General features: G+C 44.0%; 1 protein-coding gene across 3 annotated transcripts in view; it reads left to right on the top strand.

The window, feature by feature from the left end:
- The window catches only part of Il17rd (interleukin 17 receptor D), an 80,713-nt gene extending 68,145 nt beyond the window's left edge, over positions 1-12,568 (top strand). For 2 of the 3 annotated variants that reach the window (XM_048355780.1, XM_048355778.1), the window contains 5 exons: positions 3,645-3,699; positions 4,238-4,348; positions 5,810-5,994; positions 9,147-10,119; positions 11,417-12,568. In XM_048355780.1, coding sequence (XP_048211737.1) covers positions 3,645-3,699; positions 4,238-4,348; positions 5,810-5,994; positions 9,147-10,119; positions 11,417-11,526 — 1,434 coding nt within the window. In that variant the 3' untranslated portion in view covers positions 11,527-12,568. The remainder of the gene's footprint in view (positions 1-3,644; positions 3,700-4,237; positions 4,349-5,809; positions 5,995-9,146; positions 10,120-11,416) is intronic. The other variant, XM_048355779.1, reaches the window with a different exon arrangement.
- Positions 12,569-24,855: the final 12,287 nt, after the last annotated feature.

Raw genomic sequence — 24,855 nt, 5'->3', positions numbered from 1 at the left:
ATCAAATTTACTGAAAAGATAGATCATGCAGCAAAGCAAAAACAACACTCAAGACAACTGAACCAGAATAGGAAGAAAGGCAAGCATATTTATATATAACCAATATGAATTATTCATTGCTTTTGGTTTCCAGGGAACCAAAGCACTTTAACTGATTTATGCCCAGGTACTAGGCAGAATGTCCCAATGGCTCACATCTGTAACCCTAGCAACTTAGGAAGCTCAGTTCTAAAGACTGAGGTTCAGATACAGCCCTGGCAGAGAAGTTTGAGAGATTGTTATTTCCAATAAACCAGAAAAAAACAGGTGTGGCTCAAGTTGTAGAGCTCCATCCAGCCTTTAATGCAAAAGCCAAGTAAAAGCCTGAAGTTCTGAGGTCAAGTCCCAGTACTGGTGTGTGCATGCTTGTGTACGCACTCATACACACAGGTCCTTTGGGTTGTTCAACTGTGATTAATTCTTGATCCTGGATTCTAAGGGAAATGTTCTCAAGATAGTGACTTTTTGTTGCTCTCAGGGACACAGAATATTTTAGTTTCTCCCAATCCATCCTCACACAGCATACTATTCCCTATCTCCCAACTCCTTGAGCTGTCAGTAAGGCTTTCAGCTTGCATGTTTACTTTTCTCACACTTGAATTTGGCAACCCTTTGGTGAGGCCATCTTGTTTTACCTACTGTTTCAGTCTTTGGATTCCTCAGCCAGATGAGCTGGGTGCTGAATCAGGACATCTTGCTGCTTCTCTTCTGCTGTATTTGCTTCTCTGTAAACATCTGGATCTCCTTGAGCTTACAGTTTCTCCTTTCTTCTACTCTATTTCAGTTATTTGTCACATAGCATCTCAAGTTTATCCATGTGCCAGCCTGAACCAAGATCCTCTTTTTTATGCTTCCTGTAGTACTAGAATGACTCGCATATACTTCTGTACACAGCTTATTGGACCAAATGAGGTCTTGTTAACTTTTTCCTTGTCTGGCCTTAAGCTGCTCCCCCTCCCCCCCAATTTCTACCTCCTCAGTAGCTAGAATTATAGGCAACTCTTAATACAAGCCATGGAAGATATATGCAGTTATACTTTTTTTTTTTTTTGCCAGTCCTGGGCCTTGAACTCAGGGTCTGAGCACTGTCCCTGGCTTTTTTTTGCTCAAGGCTAGCACTCTGCCACTTGAGCCACAATGCCACTTCTGGCCATTTTCTATATCTGTAGTGCTGAGGAGTCAAACCCAGGGCTTCATGTACATGAGGCAAGCATTCTTGCCGCTAGGCTATATTCCCCGCCCCACATTTATATGTTTTGGTTCTTTTTTTTTTTTTTTTTTTGGCCAGTCCTGGGGCTTGGACTCAGGGCCTGGGCACTGTCCCTGGCTTCTTTTTACTCAAGGCTAGCACTCTGCCACTTGAGTCACAGCACCACTTCTGGCCATTTTCTATATATGTGGTGCTGGGGAATTGAACCCAGGGCCTCATGTATATGGGGCAAGCACTCTTGCCACTAGGCCATATCCCCAGCCCCTACGTTTTGGTTCTTAAAAAAAAAAAAATCTATACTTGGACCAGGCATTGTGGGACATGCCTGTACTTACAACTACTTGGGAGATTAGACTGCAGCCTGAGTCCAGACAGACAAAAACATATTGAGGCCCTATCTCAAAGAATAAGCTGGGTGTGTTGGCTCACTCCTGTACTCCTGGCTACATGGAAGGCATAGGTAGGAGGATCACAATCTGAAGCTACCCAGCCGTGGCAAAAAGCAAGACTTACCCGAAAAATAATTAAAAGCAAAAGGGCTGGAGAAATGGCTCAGGTGGTAGAATACTTGTGTCCCTGGGTTAGAAACTTCAGTACTGTGGAAAAAATATGTTTATACATAATTAATATTTTATCTTTTCTAGTTCAAATAAATATCTTTATGTAACCATATAGTCCATAGCAATTATTTAAAATTATTGCATTGTTTTCCTTTTAATTACAAAGATATATTTTAAGATTATTGTTAGCTTTAAAAAAGTTTTATTTTAGACCAGGCATTTTGGCTTACATCAGTAATCTCAGTACACAATAGGCAGAAGCAATAGGATCACAAGTTTGAAGCCAGCCTTAGCCACATAGCATAACACTGTCTCAAAAAAAAATCCAAGAGTAGCCAGGTGCCTAGCTACTTAGAAGTCTGAGATCTGAGGATCACAGTTTAAAGCCAGCTCAGGCAGGAAAGTCCATGAGACTGTTATTTCCAATCAACAACAAAAGCTGAAAGTGGAGCTGTGGCTCAAGTGGAAGAGGGCTAGCCTTGAGCACAAAAGCTCAGGGACAGTGACCAAGCCCAGAGTTTAAGCCCCAGGATTGGGCCCCTTAAATTAGCTGGAAGTGAAGCTGTGGCTGAAGTTGTAGAGCACTAACCTTTAGCAAAAATAACTGAAGGCAGTGCCCAGACCTTGAGTTCAAGCCCCTGGACTTGCATTAAACAAACAAGAGTTTGTTTGAACATTATTCAGTGGCCAAGCACTTGCATAGCCTATTCAAGTCTGGATTTGATCCACAGCACTGCCAAACAAAAAACAACGTTTGTTTAGTATTAAAACAATGAAATAGCTGGGCACTGGTGACTGGAGCCTATATCCTACCTACTCAGGAGGCTGAGATGTGAGGATTATGGTTGGAAACTAGTCTGCAGGAAAGTCCGTGAGACTCTATGTCCAAGTGGAGCTGTGGTTCCAGTGGTAGAGTGCTATCCTTGAGGAAAAAGTGCTTAGGGACAGTGCCCAAGCGCTGGGTTCAAGACCTAGGACTAATACCGCCCCCCCCGCCAAAAAAAAGGGAAAGAAATGAGCAATTTGTCCACAGCTCCACTATTGAAACACATGTCCTAACGTTTTGTTGGAAACACCTAGCTCTTGCATGCCTCGGGCTGGGATGGACACATCTGAACACAGTCATGGATGGCCTCTGAGGTATGGTGTGCTATGCCTGTCTTAAAACAACATTACCGTAGATCTTGCTATGTAAACCAGGCTGGTGTCAAACTGGATTCTTGTGCTTCAGCCTCCTGAGTGTTGTTGGATTAGTGTGAGTCACCATGTGTGGCTGAAGTTCATTTGAGTTTGTGAAGTAGTGATGAATATGAGTAGACATGTTGGCCAGTGGCAGCATAGTGAGTGACTTATAGACCTCAGCAGCTCTTTCACCATTTGCACCCATCCCTCACTGCCAGCTGATGAAAAAGTGAAGTCAGGATTCTCCACTTAGAAATAGTTTTGTTAAGGTGTTCCCTCCCTCCTTCCCTCCTTCATTCCCTGCCTCCCTCCCTCCCTCCTTCCCTCCCTCCCTCCCTCCCTGTACTGGTATTTGAACTCAGGCCTTGTATTGGTTGTGCCATACTCCAGCCCTTTTTGCTCTGGAGAGAGTCCCACCTTTTGTTGGCCTGATATATGGTTCTCTCATTTAAAATTCCTGTTGTATCTGGGATGTCAGGTGTGAACCTCCACATCCAACTACTAGTTGAGATGGGGTCTCATGAACATTTTTTTATCTGGTTGGTCTCACACAGTGACCCTCCTGATTCCCACTCCCTGAACAGCTAGGATTATGGGGAAAACTTTTAAAAACAGATAACAGTAATATATCACCTTCTTGTTCTGTTTTGCAGCTGGTGGATGACACTAATACAACAAGAAAAGTGATGCATTATGCCTTAAAACCAGGTAAGAATTGTTTGGTTTTAACCACTGCAGACCCCGGTGTCTGATCCTGTCTGTTCTCTGTACTTGCCCGCTTACATAAACAAAACACAACTCAGCTCCTCCCTCTTAAATGAAGTTCCATCAAATCTGAATTTTTTCTCACAATGGTGTTGGAGCCTGGAAGATCTAGACCAGTGTGGTGTCTGTCAGCTGGACTAAGAAAAAGGCAATTGTTCTTGGGGGGAAAAATGTTTTAAGGACAGGTTTCCTTAGGCAAAATTCTCACTCAGTAATATTTGCTGTCCCAGAAGACTTTGAACTGTTGAATTGTTTTCCATTCCTTCATTCCATTTCCATCATTCTTTAAAGAAAAACCACCAAATCCTTTCATAATCACCATTTCAGCCAGAGAAAGGTGGTTATGGGGTCATAGAACCTGTTAGGTGGCTTATGTTGAAAAAAATGTTTTAAGGGTTTTTTTTTTTTGGGGGGGGGGGTTGTTATTTGTTTGACCCTGTTATACTTCTTAAATTTAAAGCCTTTTTTTGAAATTCCCCAGTGCATTCCCCGTGGGCGGGGCCCATCAGAGCAGTGGCCATCACCGTGCCACTGGTTGTCATATCTGCATTTGCAACACTCTTCACTGTGATGTGCCGCAAGAAGCAACAAGGTAGATCTTGGTGTACTGTGTGCCCCTCCCTCCCCTTCCCCAGAGGTAGGCCAGGGGTGGATGCCAACAGGAAGAAGAGTGCAGCACCTGCTTCCTCCAGGCAAGCATCTGGGAAGCCTCATAGTCTCTTCCTTGCCTACTATAGTTTCCAGAATTAAAACATTCACATAAAAGTGTCTGAAGCCACTAAAAGGACAGATATAACTAAATTCTCATGCTCAGGATAGCAAGGGCATAACAGAAGTGTAAGGTATGAGCAAAGATAGGGAGGGCTTTACAAGAGTCAGGTGTTACCTGGCACTAGTGGCTTACACCTGAATTCCTACTCAGGAGGTTGAGAACTAAGGATGTCAGTTCAACACCAACCCAGGCAGGAAAATCCATGAATCTCTTATTTCCAATGAACTTCCACAAAAAGTTGAAAGTGGAGCTGTGGCTTAAGTGTAGAGTGCTAGCCTTGAGCACAAATAGCACGACAGTGCTCAGGCCCTAAGTTCAAGCCCCGGGACTGACACACACACACAAAAAGAATCAGGTGTCATATGAGAACTTCCTGGGAAGCTGGAGATTATTTATCTCTTGGTCTGGGTGAGGTTACACAGATGTGTACACTAAGACTTATGTACTTTCCCCTGGGTATGATGGTATACTACTGTAGTTCCAGGAACGTGGAGGCTAAGAAGGAGGATTACTTGACCCCCAGGAATGAAAGTCAGCCTAAGCAATGTAGCTAGATACCATCTCAAAAGACAAAAGAAGAAAGTTTACCCTTGTAAATTATATTTCAATGAATATTTTTTTTTAATTTTAAAAGATCATCCCTGTTGATGCTTAGTTTGTCAAGTAGGTAGGTACACTTGGTTGCAACAGCCAATCCCAGGTACTTCACTGACCAGAGTAGCCCTTGCAGCACTTCTTGGTTTGTCAAAGGTGAATTTCAAGTTAAGAATGATTTTTGTATAATCCTAGCTACTCAAGAGGCTAAGACCTGAAGATCAAGGTTCAAAGGTAGCCTAGGCAGTAAGGTTTGTTTGACCCTTCTCTGCAATTAATCAGCACAAGTGGAGGTGTGCCTCCACTTTTTGCCTGCAGCAAAAAAAAAAAAAAGCTAAGAGAGAACACAGTGGCTCTGGTTTTGAGTTCAAGCCCAATAATACTCTCTCTCTCTCTCTCTCTCTCTCTCTCTCTGTCTGTCTCTCTCTCTGTCTCTCACGCACGCATGTGCACACACACGGGGAAGAAAAGACCCGTTTTTGTTTTTGTTTTACTTTTTGATGTTTTGCTGCAGAAACCAGATGTACCATTCATAGTAATGTTCCCAAGGGGCTGATGAATTGGGGACCAGGACTCTACATGAATATTACGATTGTTTGTTCCTGAAATTATCACTGCATTCCAAGTCATATGAAATAAGACAAAATGTTGCTCATAGCTATCATCCTTGCCTTCTTCCCAAATTAGAAAATATATATTCCCACTTAGATGAAGAGAGCGCTGAGTCCACAGCATATACTACCACACTCCCCAGGGAGAGGCTTCAGCCACGGCCCAAGGTCTTCCTCTGCTACTCCAGCAAAGATGGACAGAATCATGTGAATGTCATCCAGTGTTTCGCCTACTTCCTCCAGGACTTCTGTGGCTGTGAGGTACAGAATCCAGTCTCTTCTCTTCTCTTAAGCAGCACATATGCTCCATACTCCCTCTCTACTATCTTTGCCATGCCTCCAGGCTTGCTTCTGTGACACCTGCTTTTTTCTTGTTTTTGTTTTTGTTTTAATTTAATTTTATTGTAAAGGTATTTTACCAACGGGTGACATCTGTCTTTTTTGTGGATGCCACTCCTGGGGCTGGAACTCCGGGCCTGGGCACTGTCCCTGAGCTTTTTTGTCCAAAGCTAGCTCTCTACTTCTTGAGCCACAGTTCCACTGCTGCCTTTTTGGTGATTAATTGGAGATAAGAGTCTCACAGACTCTCCTGCTTGGGCTGGCTTCAAACCACAACCCTCAGATCTCAGCTTCCTGAGGGGCTAGGATTACAGGCGTGAGCTACTGGTGTCCGGCAACACCTATTACCTAGTGCTATAGTTTCAAAATCGGGGCCCAACTTTCATTCTTCTTTTGGTTTGTTCTACTTATCACCAGCACCAAGTGTTTCATAATGATTGGCTTTAACCTTGACCTACTCCTGCTTGAAAATCTCAGTAGCTGGTGGGTAGTTCTATGAGCATTAATAATGCCAGTGGCTACTATTGCAATATGCAACCAGGGTGGGAGCTATCACCCAAGACATCCTGGCAAGTAAAAGAAGTTCCAGGGCTGGGGATATAGCCTAGTGGCAAGAGCGCCTGCCTCGGATACACGAGGCCCTAGGTTCGATTCCCCAGCACCACATATATAGAAAATGGCCAGAAGTGGTGCTGTGACTCAAGTGGCAGAGTGCTAGTCTTGAGTAAAAAGAAGCCAGGGACAGTGCCCAGGCCCTGAGTCCAAGCCCCAGGACTGGCCAAAAAAAAAAAAAAAAGAACCAAAACGTATAAATGTGGGGCGGGGAATATGGCCTAGCGGCAAGAATGCTTGCCTCATGTACATGAAGCCCTGGGTTTGACGCCTCAGCACCACAGATATAGAAAACGGCCAGAAGCGGCACAGTGGCTCAAGTGGCAGAGTGCTAGCCTTGAGCGGGAAGAAGCCAGGGACAGTGCTCAGGCCCTGAGTCCAAGGCCCAGGACTGGCCAAAAAAAAAAAAAAAAAAAAAAGTTCCAGTGAACAGTTAAAGGGAGGAACAGCAAGTAAGGACAGTTCCCTGAGGAAGGTGCAACAATTCCCTAAGAGAATCTTTCTGTCAAACCTTTTCTGTGTGGTAAGGTTGCCCTCTGGTGTAAATAAAGTGTATTTAAGGGCTTGGCCTAATCTCCTCCTGTGTGAATGCCACAAGCTTGACAGATCAGTACCTACCAGAAATCAACTGCAAGCTAACTGGTGGCACAGCACTGACTTCAGATACTGTAGACATATGTAGTGGGTTTCCTCCTAGTCTTTTTCTCTATAAGTGAACTCAAACATACAATATTGTACTTTGGGCACATTGAAATGATGCATTTCTTTCTCCTAATACTTTTACACAGTATTAACAATTCTATATATACTACAGTTTTAAATACATGATTCCTAATATTGATTTACTATAACTGAGTTACTCTGAATTGTTAAACTTCTTAGTAGTTCAATAGTCCCATTTCTGATTATTTCCAAAAGAGAAATTCGTGGAAGAGGAATTAATCAAAGGTAGGAATCGTTTTTGTTTTTGTTTTTGTGCCAGTCCTGAGGCTTGAACTCAGGACTTGAGCCCTGTTCCTAAGGTTCTTTTTGCTCAAGGCTAATGCTCTACCACCTGAACCCCAGTACTACTTCTGGACTTTTCTGAGTAGTTTATTGGAGATAAGAGTCTCACAGAGTTTCCTGCCCAGACTGACTTTGAATCATGATCTTCAGATCCAGCCTCCTGAGTAGCTAGCTGGTGAGCCACCAACGCCAGGCTGGAGGAATCGTTTTTAAATGCTTGTCATATATTCCCAGTTAGCATGAAATAAAGGAACTATAAGGCCAAGTCACAGTGGCTTAAATCTGTAATCCTTGTTACTCAGGAGGCTGTGATCTGAGAATCACAGTTCAAAGCCAGCCTGGGCAAGGGAGTCTGGGAGACTCCAATTTCTAATTAACCATCAAAAATCTAGAAGTAGAGCTGTGGCTCAAGGGGTACAGTGCCAGCCTTGATAGAGAAAGCTAAAGGGTAGCACCTAGGCCCCAAGTGCAAATACTAATACCGGCATGCACATGCGCGCACACACACACACAGAGGAGGATTGAAAGTTATTTTCAACAAGTAGGTAGCTGTTGGGACTTTCCTTGGTTAACATCGTAGAGCAGAAGGAGAACAAGTCATCTCAGAACAGTTTCCCCTTATGTTGCTGTGTCTTAGAGGCCATATTTGGTCTTAACTATAGGGAATTCATTTTTGAACACTAACACAGTTGGCCAGGAGAAGCAGATCAAAGTGTTCTGAGAACATGATACTCTCTGAGAGGCCACATGTGCCACAAAAAACAAACAAATCAGGCTCTTCCTCAATCCCAGGAGAAAAATAATGTTTGCTCACAAGCATTGTATAGATGCCACTGTTGGTCTTTATGAAGAAGGTACTGGTCTTTCCAGAGTGAGTTATTATCCACATGACCAGATTATCCATGTCTAGTTAATTGCCCTCCTCTAGCATTCACCACCTGCTTGACCCTGTACTTGGTCAGAGGTCCTCTTTGTCAGTCACCCTCTAGATGTGAATCACCTAGACTTGTGTATTCTAGAACACTTGGAGGTCATTCACCTGTACCTTTCTCTTACAGCTTATTATTAGCCTTCTCTACAGAGATTTCTCCTTCCACCTGGCAGCTTCACTCATATGCACCAATCCCAGTCAGTTTTCTGTCATTACCCTGTAGTTTTCTTACGAGATAGTCTGTAGTGACTTAGATAAGTTGCCAAAAGTTCAGTGCTTCTGATTCCTCACTTTTAGAGATGCAGTAGTGATGACACCACATGATGTTAAAATAGCTGATGAATGGCAAACCCTTGCAGAGGGTCAGATATTCTGTCACAGAACCATAACTATTTTCCCAAACACTTACAGTTACATGCTAATAATAGTTAAGGGGAAGATGATAGGACCTCCTCTAACATTTACCATCTTATTCCTACATTCTTTTTTCTAGTTATCAGAGTAAGTTGCCTTTTTATCTTTCCAGGTGGCCCTGGACCTTTGGGAAGACTTCAGCCTTTGCAGGGAAGGGCAGAAAGAATGGGTCATTCAGAAGATCCACGATTCCCAGTTCATCATTGTGGTGTGTTCCAAAGGCATGAAGTACTTTGTGGACAAGAAAAACTACAGACACAGAGAAAGCAGAGGAAGTAGCCACAGCTCGGTGAGAGGGGGCGAGCTCTTCCTGGTGGCCATGTCCGCTATTGTTGAAAAGCTCCGCCAGGCCAAGCAGAGCCCATCTGCAGCGCTCAGCAAGGTTATCGCGGTCTATTTTGACTACTCCTGTGAAGGGGATGTCCCCTGTGTCCTTGACCCGAGCTCCAAGTACAAACTCATGGACCACCTTCCCCAGCTCTGCTCCCACTTGCACTCTGCAGACCCCGGCCTCCGGGAGCTGGGCCCCCATCCTGGGACCGGAAGTCGCAGGAACTACTTCCGGAGCAAGTCGGGCCGCTCGCTGTACGTTGCCATTTGCAACATGCACCGGTTCCTGGAGGAGGAGCCTGACTGGTTCGAGAAGCAGCTGGTACCCTTCCCTCCGCCCGCGCTGTGTCGCAGGGAGTCAGTCCTGCAGAAGTTTGACTCGGGCCTAGTTTTGAATGATGTCATCTTCAAACCCGGACGGGAGCGCGAACCCTGCCCGAAGGCCAGGGCGGCCGTTCCAGGGGCCGCTGTGCCAGTGGATCTGGAGAGCAAGGCCGCAGGCCTGGAGGGGGACGCGGGGTCTGGGGGAGACCCTGACGCAGGGCCTGGGGTAGCCCGTGAGGGCCGCTGCGCCCTCTCGCCCCTGCTGCACGCCGTGAAGGCCGGTGGCTCCTCGGACATGCCCCGTGACTCGGGCATCTATGACTCCTCTGGGCCCTCCTCCGAGTTGTCTCTGCCTCTCATGGAGGGGCTCTCTTCGGACCACACCGAGACATCTTCCCTGACTGGGAGCGTGTCCTCCTCCTCGGGCCTGGGTAAGGTGCCCAGGGGGTTCCGGGGCCAAACTTAAAAAGGCCATTCCCCTCCCTCCCTCCCTCCCTCCCTCCCTCCCTTCCTTCCTTCCCTCCCTCCTTCCTTCCCTCCTTCCTCCCTCCTTCCCTCCCCTGGACTCCGACTCAGTATCTGAATATTGGTTTTGCTTGTGGGCCAGTGCCCCCAGCCCCAGGAGTTGGTTCCCCCCCCCCCTTTTCTGTCCCTTTTGTTGGTCGTGGGGCTTGAACTCAGGGCTTGGGCTCTGTCCCCGAGTTTTCTTGTGCAAGGCTAGTGCTCTACCTCTAGAGCCACTTTTAAGTGGTTAATTGGAGATAAGAAAGGCCGGCTTCCAACTGTGATTCTCAGATTTCAGCCTCCTGAATAGCTAGGCTGAGCCACTGGCACCTGGCTTCTACCCTTCCTCCCTCCTTCCTTCTTCCTTTTTTTTTTTTGCCGGTCCAGAGTCAAGCCTCAGGACTTGGTTTCTGTGCCTGAGTTTCTTTTGCTCAAGGCTAGTGCTCTAGCATTTGAGCCACTGCACCTCTTCTGGCCTTTTTTTTCTGTCTACATGGCACGGAGGGCTTCATGTATGTTAGGCAAGCACTCTATCGCTTAGCCACATTCTCAGCCCACTCAATTCATATTTCTAGTTTTTGTTTCTGCTTACCTTACTGGGAAGTGTGAAACCTGATGGTAACTAATATTGATAATTAAGCCCTTTGTAATTCTGTTCCTGCAACTTGTTTGATAGTTTTGATTTACTCTCTGGTAATGAAGATACTCTCTTATTTGAGCTCTATGGTGAGCTGCCCATACCCTGCTTGGGGTATTATACAATATTTAGTATGTATCTTCCTGAACTCCATAAACATGGGAATATTGCAACACATTGAGCTCCAAGGGAGCTTTGGATACTTTTATCTGTAGTATTTACTGCCCTCTAGTCTCCTTTGTCTTTATGACTACATATACTGACCCTGAGGTTCATGAGTACAGTATTCTTTCTATCGTAGGGCCCAGGTAGGAGGGCTGAGTAGGAGAGCCCACTTTCCCCAGAAGCCCCGGCAGGATATTATCCTGTAAGTAGTTGATGACATACACACAAATCTTTGGCTCTTAGGAAAGCTATCTCCCTCAGCTGAGGGAACTAATCTGTTAAGAGAGTAAGACTGCCTCATCTTGAGCTGGTTGAGCTGTCTCTTCATTTGTACTAACCATATAGCTCAAATGTTCTGGCATGGGTGTCAGTATCAGTGAAATGCAATGATTGTGTAATTCTTTCCTTTCTTCTCTCCTTAGGTGAGGAGGATCCTCCTCTTCCTTCCAAGCTTCTTACCTCTGGGATATGCAAAGTAGAACTTGGTTGCTACAACGACACTGATGAACTCCACACAGTTGCTCCTTTGTAATGAAGTGGAAGAGTCTAAGCATTGCCACTTTAGCTGCCACTTCTCTCTGGTTCCCTGGCTCATCTTTGTGCTTACATGGCCTCTTTGGACTGGAAGGCTCAAACAAGGATATTCTGGCCAGTACTTGCTCCCCTCTGCCCTACTCTCCTATGAGTTATCTTGGCAAAGGCTTCATACAGAGCTCTAAAAAGCATGTCCATAGGATCTTACAGCTACTTAATATGTTAAGTCAGTTTTTGGATTAAGAGTGTATTCTGGGAGGTAGTAAGGAAACAGGTGAAGAGAAACAGGAAGGATCATTCCAACTTCATTGAGCGCTGAAAATGTTGTTTGTTCTTTTGGCTACTTTGATTTGAAATGCTTTTAACATCATTACAGCACCAGAAACCCAGAGCCATTCTACTGAAATCTATGTCTTATTACAGATGTTGTTACCATTTGGTTTTAATGAGGATGCTACAGTGCTGTGAATCAAGGGTCAAAAAGTAATTGAATATCCACTCACTCCTATAAAATGCACACTGAATCCAGAATACATTACTGGGTGACATGACTAGTCAAGGTCTGGATTACGTGACCATTCCACTTGAAGTGGGTTTGCTGACCTGTAGAAGATGACAGAACCTCTTAGCTAGACCTGAGTAGCCATTATATGGAGCTGCCTAACAAGTTTTGCGGGGTTATATATACTATGTTGTAGCTCAGATGATAGTGTCTAGAAATTCACTCAGCTGGACTATTTTATTGGAAGTTTTAGATCATGCTTCAGCTGGCCTTCTGGTCTGAGCATTAGGGACTTTATAAATTCACTGAAATAACAACTGGGGAAATGGTGGCCAATTAGTCTGCTGAATTGTTTTGACCAATGACAAACCTCTTTTTAAGAAGGTAGAAAAAAGGGGACTATCAAAAAAGTAAATGTTATAATTTTTGTTGTTGCTGGTTGTGGAGCTTGAACTCAGGGAATAGGTGTTGTCCCTGATCGTTTTTGCTCAAGGCTAGCAATCTTAACACTTTGAGCCACAGCACTACTTCTGGCTTTTTCTGTTGTTAATAGGAGATAAGAGTCTCACAGACTTTTCTGCCCTGACTGGCTTCAAATCTCAGCCTCCTGAGTAGCTAGGATTACAGGTGTGAGCTACCGGTGTCCAGCCTAAATGTTGTTCTATTTTTATGAATAACTTTTCTACAGAATTTGTTTCCAAAGGGAAAATGTGTTTACATACCCTGTGTTGATTAGCATGGGTATAGTGATGTCTTAGTCTCCTTTGTGGAAATCCTGATCCTCTTCATTCCCTACAATGCCTGGGTCTGAGCATCCTTCTCCACCCTGTTTTTTCATGGGTGCTAGATTTTGGCAGCTTGTTTCCTGGGCATTCAGCCTGGGACTATGATTTTGCTCCTTCATCAGATAAGACCAGCAGGAAAGGTAGATCCTGAGGAAGATCCAAGATGGGGTGTTAGGTGAAATGATTTCGAGCTTTCCCTTCTAAGCACATGCTGGCCAGGTGGGTAAGAGAGGTTTAGGCTTTCTGTTGGAAAGAAGATGTTTTGTATATTTTGAATGCAAATGTCTTCCTTCCTGCTCTGAAAAGGCAGCTGCCAGCTTCTTAGGAGAACGTGCTTGTCTGTTCTCTGGCATCAAGTTTCCTGCAGCTGCTCTGAGGGAAAGACAGTGAGCCGTAACATTATCTCCCTGTAAAACTGAGCAAGCATCCCTGGAGAGGAAAGTTGTTCCATGTTGTCACTGTGGAATCCAAGAGGAGCACAAAGCTCCTGTCCTCGTAGGCTGCCCTGATTGCAGTCCTGAGTATACATTCTGTGAAAGAGATTAGTGGGCCCAGACTGCTAAAGGGTGAAAATTGACTTGGAACATTATCAGGGATTTTTTTTTAAACTGAGGCTAAGATTTGTTTTGTGTCCCAAGAGGAGCCTGCGAGCCACTTTTAGGGTAGATAGTCGGCTGCATGTGAAATGAGGTATTTCTGAGAAATGCATAGATGACCAGGAAGGGGGTGAGCATTAACTAGATCTCGAGGTGTGGGCAGAGCACCCACTGTATAACTCACTTGCTATGAAAATGGAAGGGAAAAAGAGTATACATCATGCGTACTTACTTTGAAATATGTTTCTAATAAACGTTAACTTCATCATGCCAAGTAATGAAACTAAGTATGTTTGTTTAACTCAGCATAAGCTGGTAAATTGATAATGAAGTTAAGCATCATTAGTGTCTTTTTTTCCCCAGTCTCTCCCCATCATGCTAGGACTGGGAATAAGTTGTCTTACAGCTAAGCAAAACATCTGTTCTAATCAGAGCTGCATTTTTTTGTCTCATAAATTGTCCCAGGCAATAGAAATGAGAACATAGAATTTAAAAAAGATTCTTCCCAAGTCACAGGTTTTTTGATGCTCGGGAAACAGAAATAGGTTCTAGAAACCATCTCAGAGAAGAAAGACCTTGATCTGAATGAGGGTTTTATGGATAACTTAGATGATGTCCCTGGGAGAAAAGAGCAGGGATAAGCAGAGTTTCAGGAAACCAAGAAGGCTGAGAAAATAAGGAAATACTTGTGTGCTTCAGTTTACCAGTGCTCTTTAGGAAGGATTTGGTATCCAATTCAAACACCTTTACTGGGAGAGTGTACAGGTTGGTGAGAGCCCATGTACTAGGATGAGAAATTAGCCACCAATACCTGGCACTATCTCAGTGGACCCTGTCTGTCCATGTCAGTGTAGAAGCTCCTCCAAAGGACCAAAACTGAGGCTTTTAAGATACACTGATTTCCAGAAAGAATTAGAAATCATTCCAGTGTAGGCTCGAGTATTTGGGTAGGACCCCAGCCAGGTACTACAGTATTTTGAGCCAAAAATGAGATGGGGACTTGAAGTTAGGATATGGAAGTTCTCGTTGGCACATAAATACTAATTGGAAATAGTCCCAAGTTAGAAGTTTTGTGTGTATATAAAAAGGTCTTTTTAAAATGACATGGGAATCAGTATACATTAGTGTATGGATATTTAAGTTCATATGTATTTGTCAGAGTTTAGTCTTGCTACTATATAAATTTTTTGTGTTTTTTAACAGCTTTAGTCTCAGGTATCCTGACTTCTATGCAAACTGACAGGAAGACTATCCCTCTAAAAATGTGAGGAGACAGGATTTTTAGAGCTTTTTTTTTAGTGTTTAATATTTTTTTCATTGAAAGAAACAAAAGGAGAGGGAGCTATTTCCTGGAAGAAAAAAAATGCATACCTCATGGAAAACAAACATGCAGACCCAGACCTCAGCACTAGATTGAGTTTCTCAGGAAGAGAGACTTCACTCTGTATTGGAAAAAGGTGGGCAGTGCCAATGTGAAGGTTACTGGTCTTTATTTTCTGTTGTTGAAGATTACTATCCTTGCTCATCAGATCCTTTGATTTCATGGAAGACACCCCTGAGCCCCAGGTATAAGAAATAGCTGTGTGGTGGTTAATGGAAATAACATACCTTCTAATGGTTAGAGATGGTAGGTCATGCTGGAGACTATGGCAAACTGAAGACCTTTCCAACCGACAAGGGGAAGCTCCTCCAATCAAATGAGCCCATGCAGTATTTTTTTTACCTCATTTTTCAAGTGAAGATGAAAAACTGATTATGTATTGGCAACTAAGCTTAAAAACTCTAGCATGAACTCAAGACCAACAGACTACAGAGATGGACTTAATTTGGCTTGCTTACTCCCAGTTTGTGACCTGTACTTTGTAACATATGAAATAAAAGCCATCCACAATAATGACATAGCCGGTGCCACTAGAAAATAAATGCTATTTTTCAACTGTCTCTTCAAAGAAATTTGATATGATTTGAATGTCTTTAAATGTTTTGAATGCTTCTTTACTTTTATTATTATATTTTTGGTCCATCATGGGTCTTGAATTCAGGGCCTTGGCGCATCCTTGAACTCTTTTGCTCAAGGCTAGTGTTCTACCACTTGAGCCGCAGCTCCACTTCTGGCTCTTTTTGTGACTAGTTAAAGAGTCTCATGGATGTTTCTGCCCAGGCTGGCTTCAACTGCGATCCCCAAATTTCAGCCACTTGAGGAGCTAGGATTATAGGCTTGAGCCATCTGCCCTGGGCTGCTTCTTTACATTTCGTAATACCATTTTTTCCCCCTCTATGTTTTAGCAAGGATTTATTTTAGTATAACAAGGTTAAAATAGGTAGAAATAGTAAAAGAGAATATTCTTTCTGAGCTGGGGAAGTATACTTGGTTGTGTCAGTCTAACAACCCCCAATCATTAGACAATGGTTTTGAGTAGGTAAGATGGGTGAGGCCCACCCAAAACACAGGTAACCTTCCCTCTGCCAGACTATGTTTCCATTATTTGTCTTTACCAATCCACAACAAATTCCCAGATTTTTACCATTTCAAAAGAGAAGGCAAATTTGGGTAAGTACTCCCATATCTCCTGATTTTGTAACTTAATATTTAAAAAGAGGAGTGGTGAGAATGGAGCCTTTTCTGCTCTTTCAGTTTACTTCCTGGTTTTAATTTTTGAGTCTCCCTTTTGACATTTATTGAAAACAATATAATTTTCCTGACTCTTCATCTTCCTGCCCTACTTCATTTCCTCCCTAAGTGACTTTGGCCTCTTTTCATCTTAAAAGGGATACAGAGAATTGACAGTCCGCTTTTTACTGAGAGTGACTGCTGGCCTTGTCTGGAAGATGGAGCCAAAGAGTTTCCCTGTATAACTTAGATGACGACAAGAGAAATTTAGTTGGGTGAAAATTCAGTTGAGAGGCCCGTGATCAAGGCCAGAAGACGGTCAGGCTCAGAAGACACCCAAGTTATTCTCTTGTTATTGTAGGGCTCTAACTCAGGGCCTGGGTGCTTGAGCTTTCTTGCTCAAGGGCTAGTGCTCTACCACTTTGGGCCACAGCTCTACTTCTGGTTTTCTGGTAGTTAATTGGAGATGAAGAGTGGCACACAAGACTTTTCTGCCTGGCTTGGGTTCAAACTGATCCTCAGATCTCAGCTTCCTGAATAGCTAGGATTATAGGCATGAGCCACTGGTGTCCCGCTCAAGTTATTCTTTTAACTAAAAAAGAAGCCAAAGGGTGGGTTGCCAGTAGCTCAAGCCTATAATCCTAGTACTTAGGAACTAAGAATCATGGTTCTAAGCCAGCCTCACCAGAGAAATCCAATAGACTATTACCTCTAATTAGCCAGCAAAAAATTGAAAGTGGAGGTATAATTAAAGTTGTAGAGCATCAGTTGTGAATGGAAAAGGCACAATATACACACAAAAGTCAAAGAGATAACTTGTTAAAGCTAAGTAAATTGTATTTCCTGTATGGATAGTCAGTAGGATTTTTTTTCCTAAAGGAATCATCAAACACTAGGAGATTATAAAGTCGATAGGCTTAATATAGTGAATGTTTGCTATACACAAGGTAGAATACATTTAATTACAGAATATGAATGGACATCTCGTAAATAACAAAAATCCAAATGCTTTGTAAAACCCACAGAGGAGCTTTCCTGTCTTTTAGCTAAAGTTACCTAAAACAGTTCTCTTTCCTCTTTTTGCGCACAAAAGATTTAAGTGTAAGATGATGTTAAAATTTACATTTCCACCTTTGGGCCATTTTTTCTTTCCCCTAGCTGATACTGTGTCAAGCAATATTATATTCTTCAGATTATTGGTATCAAAGTAGTCCCTTTGTCTAAAGCTACAGCCAAGAATTATCCCCCCTGCATCTCAAGTATCTGAAGAAAGGAGCCAAGGAGCAGTTCCATGAAGAGGGTTGTGGAACCTCTGTTATTAACCTGGAAGAGGAGCAATTCCAGGAAAAGTGGAATTCCTATTGCTAACCTAGGTTTAGGGGTATGAAGAGTTTAACTATGGGGTCTCCTTCATCCTCTAGCTATGTGCCACTGAGAGGTCTACGTGGTAGGTGCCCTGGGTGCTAACATCAAGGAGGTCACTGTGTCACTCTATACACCAGAGAGCTGACCCATGTGACTCTGGCTGGTTAGAACTGCCCGAAGTTTCTTCCCTAGAGGAGTTTTAACCGTACCCTTGCCACAAATTAATCTGCCGCAGTGCCTTGGCCCTGAGAGAGGCCTGACCCATTACCTCCCCGGTTCTGACACATCTTCGATGGGAAAATGAGCCCATCTCCAAAGTAAGCTTTAATAAGGAAAATTGTTAGTAAAAAGAGTTGAAGCAAACTTAAGAGGTTAGTTCAGTGGCAGAAATCCAGGGAAGCAGCTCCATTTATCCACATGCCATTTAGAGTTTGTTTTCTGCTTTCATACCCAGGACTGGAAACTAGTGTCAAGATAGGACTGCAGTAGGACTTCTCTCCTTTTTCTCCTTTCTTTCCCCTTGTCCAGCCCCACTTCTATATTCCTCTCTCATGGCCAGCCAGTCCAGGAGAGGAGACAGAAAGTTGACACTCTGCGGCTGGGGATATGGCCTAGTGGCGAGAGTGCTTGTCTTCCACACATGAAGCCCTGGGTTCATTTCCCCAAGCACCACATATACAGAAAATGGCCAGAAGTGGCGCTGTGGCTCAAGTGGCAGAGTGCTAGCCTTGAGCAAAAAAAGAAGCCAGGGACAGTGCTCAGGCCCTGAGTCCAAGCCCCAGGACTGGCCAAAATAAATAAAGTCTTCCTTAAAAAAAAAAAAAAAAAGTTGCCACTCTGGCTAACAGATTTAGAGACAGAAAAATTCCAAAGCTAAACACTTTATGTAGCTTAGGAAATTCTGCTCCTGGCTCACACATGCCAATTTCTGTCACAGGAGAAATGGATAAGGGGTTCCTCAATTTTCCCAGTTACCATGAAAATTAACAGGTCCTTGAGACCCATTCATGAAAAGCATTTCAGGGTGTCTCACAAAAAGGAACTTGACAATGAAAGGTTTAGCAAGGATTTATTTTACTATAACAGAGTTAAAGTAGGGAGAAATAGAAAAATAAGGTAACATTTCCTGCTCCCTATCCAGGAAATGAGAGTTAAAGACTCATAATATCTCTGTTAAGAACATTTTTAATTAAAATGCATAATGCTCGGGAGGATTTCATTTAAACTCCACAACCTACAGGGTCTTACTGGTACATAATTGTATTTTTAGGTGTTGGTGTCCAATTCTGAGTTTGTATCACTACATAAGGAAATAAGCATTTGGAGGAATAAGGCAGAGAATCTCCCAGTGTACTCTCAGTGTACTCTGTGTCTTCTGTTTTAAATGATCTGACTCTTTTTGGAGGTTTCAGACAGGCAGAGGATAAAAGCCTTTCCTGATGTGATAGCTGGAGTCCTGTGGATGCTGGGTCACCCTTACCATTTACTTAGCAGAAAATGAGCCAAAGGAAATCTGACTGTAAGCCAATAGCTTTGATTCTGTTTTCAGAATTCAAGGGCTAAAGCTTAGAAAAGGAGAGAAAGCCTAGACAATCTAACATGTTTCTTTCCAGGCATCATGACAGGCTGTGCCTGAATTATTCCAGATACACAGATGTGGATGATATTCCTGATTTTCATTGATTCTGTAACCTATCCTGTTGATCGGATAGTTCTTTGTATGTCTTCCTTGCAGAAATTCATGCCAGCTGTTTTCTTTATGGCATAGTGGGGAAAGAACAGCTGGTCATCTTACCTGTATTTGAAATTCACAGTGAAATCATCTTCCTGGTGTTTTTGCTTCAGTGGTAAATAATCCACCCACTTAAGCCACTCTTTACAGCTTTTGTCCAGGGCTTCATATTCCTCACTACTCTGTTTCTCAGCTTCATACTGGTTTAGTCACCCATACAGAACATGGAGGCCTTTTATACATCAGTGCCTTGTAATCTAGCCAAGCTCAGGTATCATTACAGGAAAATTTGTAAGTGCCTGGATCCTCTTTCAAAGAAAACTATAGTGGCACTTTTAAAAACTGGTATATCACTTATATTAATTCTGAGAATTAGTGGATTACCAGATGTTGGGTTATTTTCCCCTTTTCCTCTTGGTGATAGTCCTTTGTCCTAGCTTGTGGTTTGTTTTCTCTCCTTGGTGCTTATTGTTGATATGTGTAGCATCATTCTTGAATTTGAGGATATTATTCAACATTAGTTCTTCTGAGTGGCAGCTACCCCACACTCCCAATTTGAAGATCTATTTTTACCCATCTCTAGATTTGCTTTTATTTTGTTACTTACATTATTAAATGGTGCAGGTTTCAGTTTAAGCACTGGGGAGGTGATGCCATTTGCCAAGTGCCACCTTCCAATTGCAAACACATTTGAATCCCTAGGGAGAACCCCTTAGAAGTTTGACCAGTTGTCTTGTTCTTTGATTCTCCAAATTCAGCTAGGCCCACAGATACCTCAAGGGCTTTTCCATGTTCTCAAGGGCTGGAGCTGGGCTGGGAGTATGGCCTAGTGGTAAAGTGCTTGCCTCATATACAGGAAGCCCTGGGTTCGATTCCTCCGCACCACATATATAGAAAAAGCCGGAAATGGCACTGTGGCTCGAGTGGTAGAGTGCTAGCCTTGAGCAAAAAGAAGCCAAGGACAGTGCTCAGGCCCAGAATTTAAGCCCCAGGACTGGCAAAAAACAACAACAACAAACAAAAATAACCAAATCAAGGGTTGGAGCTGAGGCTCTCACTTGACCAGGCTTTGTGTGTCTTTTCATCAGAGTCTGACAGATGCGGGCTGGGGATATGGCCTAGTGGCAAGAGTGCTTGCCTCGTATACATGAGGCCCTGGGTTCAATTCCCCAGCACCACATATACAGAAAATGGCCAGAAGTGGCGCTGTGGCTCAAGTGGCAGAGTGCTAGCCTTGAGCAAAAAAAAAACAAAACAACCAGGGACAGTGCTCAGGCCCTGAGTCCAAGCCCAGGACTGGCCAAAAAAAAAAAAAAAGAATCTGACAGATGCATTCCAATCCTTGTGTATCTGTATTCATCATATAAAATGTCAGTCACTAGGATCCACAGGAGCAGTCTTCTATTTGTTGGCATAGTTGGAAATGGCTGCTTCAATTTTTAGACAAATTGATATTGGATTTATCGTCATTCTCAAGTAAAAAGCTTTGTAAGTCGGTACAGGGATAGAAATTTCTGTCAAAACCAATGTATTCATTTACAGCACAATTTTAATTTTTACTATTGGTTAAATTTTTTTCTTGTACTATGGAAGCTCCTTATTCCTATGTCCAGAGACCTGTGGAAAACAGCTGTTACTGATGTCATTATTTTTGTCTCATTTTTAAGTATGTCCTCTATGGGATTGGGAGAAATACTCAGCACTCCCAGACGGTAGCAGTGTGCTCTGTTTTTACATTGAAAATGTTAGTGACATGTCTTATTTGCATAGAACTCTGTAAATAGGTGTTAGTAGTCCACAACTGACATTTGCAACGTGTTTGTTAGAATTTTTGCATTCAATAAAATGTTTTAAGACGATAGTAGCTCATTATTTTATTTAGAACATCTGACCTATTCCCTACATAGGTGTGGGTCTGTGGCATGGCTTTCAGAAGGTTTGGCCTGGGGACAAGGATGTGAAGATAATCTCCACTTTTTGTAGTTTACACAGGAGTAACCTATTGACCGCCAGTGGGCAGTGGCCTCGTAGCACAATTAACTTGAACACAGAAGAAACGTGACTCTCTGAACATAAGGACTTTCTTTTTGGATTTGAAAACAGCAAACAAACAAAAACACCCTGAAATTTTGGAGCCACTCACAAATCAGAAGAAAAGATGCCGGTTTTGTTCTAGCAAAGCTTGCTTTTTTACACTAAGCCACATTCCCAGCCCATGGCCTTGTCTTAATGTTTCCCTCTCACAGAGCTCTGTCTGCAGACTGGATGAGAGATTCCTGTAGATACAAGGTTGGTTTGCCACATAGGCTCTGTCGAATCCCCAGTGTTGGGTGCCTATTAGTGTCCCATGCACCAGGCCATTGTGACAGTGCAGCACTTTGTTGTCCCAATGGAGCTTGGCAATTGGCATCTACCTTCAGGATGGGACTCATGAGGGATCCAAGCCTAGATGTTTTTTATCTCCTCAGCTCTAACTTCCTTCTCCATTGTTTAGCCATGCTCCTCAGTTTGTCTATTAATCCAAATGATGAGAGCAGAGGAATTGCTTTCTGAGAGGAATTGCTGGCTTTTTTTGTTGTTGTTGTTTTTGCGCCCATACTGGAGCTTAGACTCAGGGCCTTGCGTTCTTGTTTGGCTGCTTTGGTCAAGGCTGGCACTCATCATCTGAGCCATAGCTCCATTTCTAGCTTTTTGGTGGTTAAGAGTCTCTTGGGACTTTTCTGTCAGGCTTGCTTCAAACCATAATCTTCAAATCTCAGTCTCTTGAGTAGCTAGAATTACAAGTGTGAGTCACCAGTGCCTTGCAAAGAATTGCTTTTTTTGTTTTTGTGTTGTCCCTAGACTTGAACTCAAGGCCTGAGCACTGTCCCTGAGCTTTTTTTTTTGCTCACAAGTAACATTGTATCACCTGAACCACCACTACTTTCAGCTTTTTTTGTGGTCAATTGGGAGTCTCACAGACTTTATTACCTTGTCTGGCTTTGAACTGTGATCCTCAGATCACAGCCACCTGAGTAGGGAGGATTATAGGCACAAGTCCTCAGTCATACAGGGTCTCTTCCTAGGAGCTATGATTGCATGTAGATTTTATCTTGTTTTTCCCTTTCTCTTTTTTTAACGAGGTTGTATATAATCAGAAAGTTTTAGTATGAATGTATGTACTTTGCTGGTACTGGACCTTGAACTCACACTCTCACTTGTCTCCTTCCATCCCAAGGCTGGTGCCTCTACCAACTGAGCCACACCTTCACTTCTGGCTTCCTGCTAGTTAACTGGAGATATGCATCTCACAAGCTGGTTTCAAACTGTGATCCTCAGGTTTCAGCCTTCTGAATAGGTGGGATTATAATAAGCACATGTGCATTGGAGCCTGGATAATGGAATATTTGAAGGAGAAAAGGTGGTTGCTCAATCATATTTCTCTGCCCTCCTATGTTTTTTTTTCCTACCTGAGCCCAGGAACAGAGTCTTTCAAGAAGATCCTCCTATCTCCCCAGACTAGCCTCGAGGCCCAACATAGTATTGGGAGCTCTCTTACAATCCTTGTGGGGTAAACTTATGTATTGCTAGTCTACATATACTACTTGCAGACATGTTCCACTTTCTGGAATCCCTGAATTCTAGAACATAAAGTCAAGGAGTCTGCCTTTAGTAATAATAAAATGGCACATAGCTTTTGGCTGTGTACAGGAGACTCATCCACTGTGCCCACTTCTTACTCAGCAGACTGTGTCTTGTCTTCCAACCACAGCTCCCATCCCATTATGCCTGTCTGAAAATTTCTCCCATCCAAGTACTAACCAGGCCTGACCCTGCTTAGCTTCCAAAGTCAGGTCAGATCGGGCACATTCAAGGTGGTAAGGCCATAGACTGTCTGAAAATTTCTATGGTCAAGATCTGTCTTATCTTGGCCATAGTGGCTCCTCTAGCCTCATTTTCTTTTTTTGTATTCATAAACTTTATTTATTTTTATTTTTCCTTTATTGTCAAAGTGAAGTACAGAGGGGTTACAGTTTCATATGTAAGGCAGTGAGTACTTTTTTTTTTTTTTTTGCCAGTCCTAGGCCTTGGACTAAGGGCCAGAGCACTGTCCCTGGCCTCTTTTGCTCAAGGCTAGCACTCTGCCACTTGAGCCACAGAACCACTTCTGGCCATTTTCTATATACGTGGTGCTGAGGAATCGAACCTAGGGCTTCATGTATACGAGGCAAGCATTCTTGCCACTAGGCCATATCCCCAGTCCAAGTGAGTACATTTCTTGTTCAACTTGTTACCTCCTCTCTAATTTTTAGCCTCATTTTTCTATGTACCTTCATGAATTTCCAGTAGTGTGGCCTGGGCTTTCTGGCCTCTGGGCCTCTACCCTGCTCATTTTCCCACTTTATCAGGGCTTAGCCCAGGCCCTTTCTCATCAGATGCAGCCCTCTGGTGGAACGGCACTTCTTCAAATGTGTCTTGCCAAATCGTGCTAGCTATTTGCTCATAAGGGATCTGTCTCCCCCCAAATTTCAGATTATCTGCCTTGGCATCACCACTGTTCCCCAGACCGTGGCAGAGTGTATGGTGTGAAAGTAGACACTCAAAAATAATTGTTAAACCAGGTGCCAGTGGCTCATGCCTATAATCTAGCTACTCAGGAGGCTGAGATCTGAGGCTCCCGGTTCAAAGCCAGGACAGGAAAGTCAATGAGACTTTTATCTCCTAAAATTAACGACCTGAAAACCAGAAGTGGCACTGTAGCTCAAGTGGTAAAGTGCTAGCCTTGAGCTGAAGAGATCAGGGACATCGCCCAGGCCCAGAGTTGAAGCCCCATGACTGGGGGGAAAAAAACAAACAATAGTAACAATAATTGTTAAGCCTAAGGGAGCTCCTCCAGTGAAACAGGATGTAAGGGTGTCAGTGTAAGGTGCTCTCAGAGCCCTGGTACTGCCTGTAACCTGGGTATCTTGTGCTGAAGCTCTTCCCTGCAGGATCAACTGTCATTCCCAGGGCCTCACCTCTGCCAAGCTGCTGTGGTACTGCACAGCATGAGGCTGCTGCGAGAGTTGGATGTCTGCAAGCACTTAGAACACACAGCAAGTACCTAGAGACACCCAATGATTTAAAAACTTTCTCACCCCAGGGTCCTAGAGCATTCTTTATTCCTGATTTTATGTGGCCCAGAGGACCACAGGCATTTATTGCTTGAAGGAATGAAGAAAAGCTTTCCTCAAGTTCCCATGTTTATTTCTTTCTACATGGGTGACCCAGGCCACTGGGCCACAGGCGTGGCACTCGCTAGCGGGTCTGTGAACCTGAAGGACCTGCCCGGGGCTCGCGGAGCTCCAGGAGGCTCCTCGCTCTCCAGGAGGTCCTTGCCTCGGTTCTGGCTCTGGCCTATAGTCGTTCCGGAAAGTGTCTTCGGGGTGTCCTCCGAGCGTTCGGGGCCGGGAACTCGGAGCCCCGGGGGAGCTTTGCACGGCTTTCCCGACCCTCGGAACTCTCCACTGGAGACTTGATCCAGGGGCGGCGGACGTGTCAAGAGTTACCCGGAACAGCGCGCGTGCCGGCGTCCCGCCAGCCTCGCTCGCCCCAGGGGGGCCCGGGCCCGCCTCCCGGTCACGTGGCCTCCTTCAGACCCCGCCCCACCCTGCGGAGCCGCCCCGCAGGCCCCGCAGCCCCCGCAGCCCCCGCCTCCAGCCCGGCAGCCGACGCGGGCGCCCTGCAGCCGGGCCAGCGAGCCTGCGCGGGGTGCCC

Source organism: Perognathus longimembris, chromosome 10 (assembly GCF_023159225.1).
Source record: "Perognathus longimembris pacificus isolate PPM17 chromosome 10, ASM2315922v1, whole genome shotgun sequence".
Classification (NCBI taxonomy): Eukaryota; Metazoa; Chordata; class Mammalia; order Rodentia; family Heteromyidae; genus Perognathus; species Perognathus longimembris.
This window is presented reverse-complemented; position numbering and strand designations above follow the sequence as displayed.